The following is a 6,931-nucleotide window of genomic DNA, read 5'->3' as shown; positions in this document are numbered from 1 at the left end:
CCGCCCCGCTCCCGGCACGCGGACATTTCCCGTCCCGCCGCCATTTCGCTCTGCGGTAACGGAAGCGGCCGCAGCCCGGCCCGCTCCCAGCGGCTCCCGGAGCCCACGGCCGCGCAGTCAGAGGCAGCAGAGGCAGGGCGGAGTCTTCAACAGTTTATTAGAAAGAATGCAGACATTAAAAAATTCCCACCGCTCCGAACAGAAGTTGAGGTTTGTCAGCCTGGGCGGCTCACTGACAGAAGAGCCCCGTCGGGTCGAACAGATGTTGTCACTTGCTTCCATACCAGCAGTGCAAACACATTTGGTCTCACGTACAGATCCACAAGCAACGACGCGGCCCCACGGATCCGCGGGGTGGGGGATGGATTTCGGGCCTCACCCTGCCAGCGTGGGCACCGGGACACACAAAACTAACCATTAAATAGCAAACAGAGAGAATTTTGTTTCCTTTTTAATAAAAACATTAGTGGAACACACCTGAAGACACCACAGAGGTATTGCGCAGCGCTTGTTCAAATTTTGGTGAGCCAAATCCAAGAAGTTTTTTTTTGTTCCGGGCACAAAAGTCAGATTTAACCGTGGGCCAGAGGGGAAAAAGCCAATCGAGCACAGGACGTAAAGCCTGCTCTGCTATTAGGTCTGCTACGAGGCAAGGAGGCTCTGTAAACTTTATTGCGACTGTTCTGGATCGATTGCCCATACCTCAATTGGTTTTTGGAAGTCTGGAATTCATGCATAACGTCATTTATTGCCTCTCGTGGCTTAAGACTGCCCCGCACAATGGTACACACCTACCATCAGTGAAGCCATTTAAAATGGACTGAAAAAAAATGGGTTAAAGGATGCAATATCTCCCCTTAGGGCTATCAACTCAGGAATTCTTATCTCAATTATGAAATGTGATGAAGTTCTTTCCCCAAACCCTGAAGACGACAGTTTTCCTTACTCCAGATCTGGCATTTCTAGAGAGGAAAGAAGAAAAAAAAGAAGTATTAGTGTTTATAATAATACTAGCTGTAACAAAAACAAAGCCACCAACTGCCATTTTGCATCACAGGCAACGTGAGCAAGAAGATGCAGCCCACAGCCAGGAAAGGCACAGAGCAGTTCAGGGTCTCTGGGCTCAGTGCTGCGGCACTGAAGTGCAGAGGTGGCTTTTTACAAGGGAGATCTGTGCACAGCCACTGCTGGCAGGGCAGGAGTTCAACTATGGCAGCACTGAAGGCGCTGATGTTGTGTCAGCGACTGCTGCTCTCACAGCCAAAGCCTCAGCGGGGCCACAGCAGCCCAGGAAGGTCGCACAAGTATTTCATGCTGGTGTGGGAAGGTTTCCCAGATTAACATTTCACGCTGCTGAAGAGAGACGCTGGCATCAGCTGGCAGCCTGGATTTCGTGTGGCCCACAGGGCAGCACAGCTGGCCTGCACAGCTCCCTCCAGCCCAGCGCACACAGACTGCTGCACGGGGGCGAAAAATACGGACGCCGACTTACTTTCATCATCACTGTCTGGTGAGTCCTGGAAAGAAGAAATGACATTAAGTGGAGCAGATGATGCTTGAGGGCACTTTCAGAAGCTCAGAGTAGCAAGCTTGCTGTCAGAGCGTATTCTGAGGAAGTGCAGGTTCTTCAGGACAGGATTTAGTTAAGTTTTACCAGTAGTTGTCTACAGACCAGCAATAACCAATTACTGCAGGAAGGTGTACAACACCAGAGCTACCTGGGACACTGCAAGCACTGATGCAACTGTCCCCAGCACAACTGAAGGGGAAAAACAGCTGCTTCTGCTCAACTACATCACTTAACAAACAAGGTCTGCATCATTTATACTTAAAACTATGCTGAAGTGCGGAAAGCAAGCTTGACTTCAGCAAGTAGCACTGCACACGCAGCGTGCTTAGCCAGACCTACACAAACTTACTGCAAAGTACTTACATCATCTGCCCCATCTACTTCTGGTAAGTCTACATCGTCATCTCCACCCATGTTGTTCATCATCTGTTTTAGAAAGATAAAGGCCACAGAGTGAAGCCTCATAAACAAGACTAAAACCCTATGAACTAACTTAAAATTGTGATAACCAACAGCCACCAGGTTTTGACGAGCCTTGCTGCTGCTATGCAGAAATTACAAGGTGACTGACACCAGTGGGACAAGCATTCACTTCACATTTGATAACGAGCACGAGCTGCAGTGCCAAGAGCCCACAGCACGAGTTCAAGCAACTGCAGTCTGCTCAGAGCTGTCATTTCCTGCCCTGGGCTCTCCTGCTCGTCAGCACTGTACCAAAGACCTTCCTCAATGTGCCAGACACCCAGAGAGCAGGAGGAAGGCAGAGGAAGTGAACTCTCTAGAGCTGTCTGTCACTGCTTGCCCACGCACCCAGCCAAACGGAACCCAAACCTCCAGGAATTCATCTTCCTGTACCTCAGAAAAGCGATCAAAATTGGACATGTCTTCATCTGAATCATCTTCCCAGTCTTTCCAGTTGTTGAAATCCACGCTGAGCCAGTTGAGCTGTGTTAACATACACACAAAAAATTAAAGACAAGCTGTTATTACACAGGAAGAGGGCTACCAGAACTGTCATCCCAACCAGCAGCAAAGTAAGCAACCTGCCAAACGCTGCATCGTTCAAACATGACCCCCATCCACCCAAGAAAAAGAGGGGCCACCAAGGGGATAAAACCCACCTTTGCCCTCTCTTTTGTTAACCTTGGCCATGCCTGACCAGATTCTCCTTTTCGTAAACAACACAAGATAGATCTGTCTGTTCTTTTATGCTTTGATTCCTGGGGAAAAAAAAAAAAAAAAAAAAAGGTAAATATTGGTTATTTAGTATCACTACCACCACCACAAACTTGTGCTATTCATTGTTTTAAGCTGTTAAGTTATTCTTTGTCCTGAAAAGCACTGTCTGTTCTTAAAGCTACTTCCAGTATTGTGAGAAAGTTGGTCCTCGGAGTGCAAGAGCACTCAGACACACGAAATCACAGCGTGGTATCTGTCAGAACAGCTCCCACTATGAGCAGATCTGCATCAATCCAGAAATCACTGCTTTGCTTCTAATTACAACAATGAAAACTGTGAGGAAATGCAGCAGGTGAAGCGGCACGGAGCGTCTGGCAGAACTCCCTGCCGTCCCCACATGTGAGCAGGGCTCACAGGAGGCAGCACTGGGATGGAAGCAGCAGGGGAAGCAGCTCTCCTCTGCGGGGTGCAACTCGCTCCAGGAAGGGCAGGCAGCGCGCGAGAAAGAGCTGAGATTCTGCATGCAGTGTTAAGAAGGTGGTAGGAGAAGGGCTGCAGAGGATACTTACATTTGGATCAATATTATTAAAAAGGTCGATTTCGTTTAAATGTTTAAAGTTATCACTTCCTCCAAGACAACTGGTGAGAGAAAGGGAAAAAAAAAAAAGCGTTCAGCAGGAAATGTTTTATGGCATCAATACAGGTTGGTAGCAGAACTTGCACCAGCTAACAACTGCTGTACCCACAACGCTGGTACAGCTGTGGGTACCCCGTGTACGGTTATCCAGCACTTACCTGAACGTAAGTTTGGATTTTTCAAAATTTACATTAACATCTTTACTGTCTTCCACGCAGAACTCGACGAAGACGTAATCCCTCCGGTCGTACCACTTGGCAGAAGCAGGCTGCCTGCAGAGAGAGCGTTTGAAGACACGCAGGTTAGCAGTGCTGCTCGCGTTTCTCCCGAGGCGCAGATAGAGCAGTTTGAGTTAGGGTGCACCTGGAAACCTTCAGCTTGTTCTTAGCTGCGAGCTCACAATTAACGATCCTTAAAAGTGCATTTAAAGCTGACAAGAGACACGAAGGCTGAAGAGAAAGCGGGCTAAGAACTTCAAGTCAAACCCAACTGGAATCAGTACCACCAAACCAGCACCGTTTTGACCCACGTTTAATTTCCTGCACCTGCAGACTCGACCTCCAAGCTGGCACCCTTGAGACAGAGGGCAACTTCTGCCCTCCTGCAGCCAGCAGAACCAACCGCTGTCAGCCCACAGCTGCACAAAGTGCTGCTGGGTTCCCGAGTTTCCGTTCTGCTCCAGCTCCAGGTGAGCAGCAGTATTTGAGTGCACCCAGCCCAGCCTGGGGGGTAACAGCAGCCCTGCTGACAGCTCCCAGCACAGCCAGCCCTGCCCACAGCACAACATCCGCGTTCCGGCGCCGAGCACAGGGACACCCAGCAGGAGCTGCTGTTGCTATGGCACAGTGAGCACGGACGCTTTGCTCCCAGGCTGCGTTCCAGAGATGTGAGCAACACTGGAATTTCAGTGTTTTGGGCTTGAAGTTTCCTGTTCTGACCCCAACGGTCACTTCCTTTGGTATTTCCAGCACGGCTCCAGGCAGGGAAAAGCACATCAGGACGCACAGAACGTGGTGCTGCTCTCTGTAGCATCTTCACACTGCGAGGTGCTCGGATTCAGCACTGCACTCTAAAGCACTACAGCACAAGAACCCAAGCAAAGACGGATTAAGTTTCCAGAATGTTCCATCAGGGTGACCGCCGCTGAGCTTTCAGAGCAGATCTCAACTCCCAGCCCGTTCAGCTGCTGGTATTGAGCTCACCTGCACTGCGACCCACGGGGTGCAGCCACTGCTGCGAGCCCAAAGCAGCCCCACAGCCACAGTGGACGCTGCTTTGAGTTCCGGCCCCACCACTCTTTCTGACTGCAAAGAGCTGGGATCGCAGCTGCTGCGATTCAGCTGCCAGAGGCGAGCGAGCCAAACAAACACCAGGAAAAGGGCTGCTGGGGAGAAAAGCAGGAACCCCCCCAGTCGCTGCACGGCGAGACCAGAGAGGATCCACTCCGTGGCTGATTCCTGCGCTGCTTCAAGGCAATCCACACACTTCCACGTCCCCAGCTGCTGGGTGCAGCGCTCTGCCCGCACCTGTGAGAGCAGCAACACCTACAGCGAGCCCTGCAGAGCCCCACGCAGCAGCGGCCGCTCACTGTGCCAAGGGCCAGAGATCCCACCGCCCCGCTGTTATCACAACAGCAGCCTCAGTGTCCCTGCTAAGCACGGTGCTGGGGCTCTTGTGAATAGCAGGAAGACTCTGCACATGTTTGCAGTGTCAATGGAGATATCCCCGACCTTCCCTGCGGCTGCACGCGTTTCCCAGCCGTGCTGCTCAGGCCCAGCCCTGACGTTGGTCTCTTTATCGAGATGCAGCGTTCTGAGGCACCAACAGCGCTGCTCTCAGAGCCTCCAAAACCTCAAGTGCACTACAGCTTACTAGAATGAATTCATGTTCCTAACAGCAAACTTCTGTTACCTCCCCAGATGCTCAAATATCCTCACTGTACCACGTTAAACCTGTGACAAAGCCTTACAGGAACTACTCACTGATTTTTAACCCCCCCTCTCAGAACAGAGGCCTTCCCCGGGCTGCTGGATGCAGCACTTCAGGAGGACTCAGCATTTGAATAGGGCAGCTGTGCAGGAATCACCACCAGAAGCCACGATCTCATGCTGTGCTGCTGCCCACACCACAGTCGCTCTGAACCCCGGCTGAGCAGTGCAGGTGGTTCCCCCACACCCACACAGACCCAGAGCCCATTTCCTCACAGCACTGAGAAGGATGTCAGGATCGTTAAGCAAAGCCCTGCGCTTCCTCCTCGCTCAGCTGAGCTCATAGCATGAGAGCAGAATAAATTAATTGAACATTACCTCAGCCTTATGCCAACATCGTCAACTCGAGTGTGTGCTCTGGTGATGGATCGTTCTCCTGTCCTAACCACATTCAAACTGCTCCGGAACAGAGCAAATAAAGGTTATGTCCCACCCACCAACAAACTGCCAGGCACAAAGCAGTGCCCAGTGCAGCCCTCTCCAAATTCCTGGTGGGCTCTCACCACCACCCATAGATTTTGGGGACCTCCGGAACAGACACCGCTACTCCACACCTGTGTTGAACCCTCCTCCGGTCGTGGAATCACAGAATGGCCTGGGCTGCAAAGGACCACTATGACCACTGAGTTCCAACCCCCTGCTGTGTGCAGTCGCCAACCAGCAGCCCAGGCTGCCCAGAGCCACATCCAGCCTCCAGGGACGGGGCATCCACAGCCTCCTTGGGCAACCTGTTCCAGTGCCTCACCACCCTCTGCGTTTAAAACTTCATCCTAATATCCATCCTAAACCTCCCCCGTCTCAGTTTAAGACCATTCCCCTTGTCTATCGCTATCCAACGTGGATGGCAGTGACCACCACAGCACTGTGCTGTGTTGAGAAGCCCCCTCACCCCTCGGTGGGCACCGCTGGGGTGGACCCTCACTCCCTGTGCCCCCACGTTGAGCTCAGGTCACACTGGGTGCTGCTTGAGGCCATCCAGGATGTTCCCAAAGCTGCCCACGTGCTTTCTCTTATCCACTCGGCACACTGCAACTCATTGGGGAGAGCACATTCCTGTCCTGGAGAGCACTTTGATGGTTACAGACATCATCTGCTGGACAAAGATTCTCACCCCCAAACAGGATCACAAGAAAACCTCCCAGCTCCACATCCAGCGTTACAAGTTCTGTTCTGCATAACTACTTTGCTTTCATCTCCCAGCACCACGTGGGCCCTGGGAGCACAACCCCGGGCGCAGTGCAGCAGCGCCGAGGTTTCGGGACGATGCACCCCCCAAAGGTTACAGAGCACTGCGATGCTTTTCTCCTTTTCAGTCACATCCAGCAGCCCCGGAGCTCACAGCGGGGCCACGCAGGCGCTAAGGGGCAAACCACGCCGCTCCCATCGGACGCATCACCGAGCAACCGACGTTTATCTGCGCCGAGCGCCGAGTTTGGGACAAATAAAATCCGTCGGAACGGCGCAGCCGTTCGCACTGCCTTCACCCTCCGCGCTTCTATCGGAGTCGAGCCCTCAGCGGCCCAACCCCGGGGGCTCAGCGCCCAACGCGGCGCGGCC

General features: G+C 52.4%; 1 protein-coding gene across 2 annotated transcripts; it reads right to left on the bottom strand.

Moving 5' to 3' along the window:
* Positions 1-139: 139 nt before the first annotated feature.
* PTGES3 (prostaglandin E synthase 3) lies at positions 140-6,565 on the bottom strand. Of its 2 annotated transcripts, none has more exons than XM_019614283.2 (8): positions 6,486-6,565; positions 3,545-3,658; positions 3,319-3,388; positions 2,692-2,790; positions 2,426-2,515; positions 1,934-1,996; positions 1,493-1,517; positions 140-962 (listed from the first exon to the last, which is right to left on the bottom strand). In XM_019614283.2, the coding sequence occupies exons 1-8, from the start codon at positions 6,548-6,550 to the stop codon at positions 943-945; spliced, it is 546 nt and encodes a 181-aa protein (XP_019469828.1). In that variant the 5' UTR covers positions 6,551-6,565; the 3' UTR covers positions 140-942. The 2 variants fall into 2 exon arrangements, with proteins under 2 accessions (XP_019469828.1, XP_003213800.3); XM_003213752.4 differs by lacking the exon at positions 6,486-6,565 and adding an exon at positions 3,932-4,188.
* Positions 6,566-6,931: the final 366 nt, after the last annotated feature.

The sequence above is a fragment of the Meleagris gallopavo genome, chromosome 3 (genome assembly GCF_000146605.3).
Source record: "Meleagris gallopavo isolate NT-WF06-2002-E0010 breed Aviagen turkey brand Nicholas breeding stock chromosome 3, Turkey_5.1, whole genome shotgun sequence".
In the NCBI taxonomy this organism is placed as follows: Eukaryota; Metazoa; Chordata; class Aves; order Galliformes; family Phasianidae; genus Meleagris; species Meleagris gallopavo.
The sequence above is the reverse complement of the archived record's forward strand: the minus strand, read 5'-3'. Positions and strand labels throughout refer to the sequence as shown.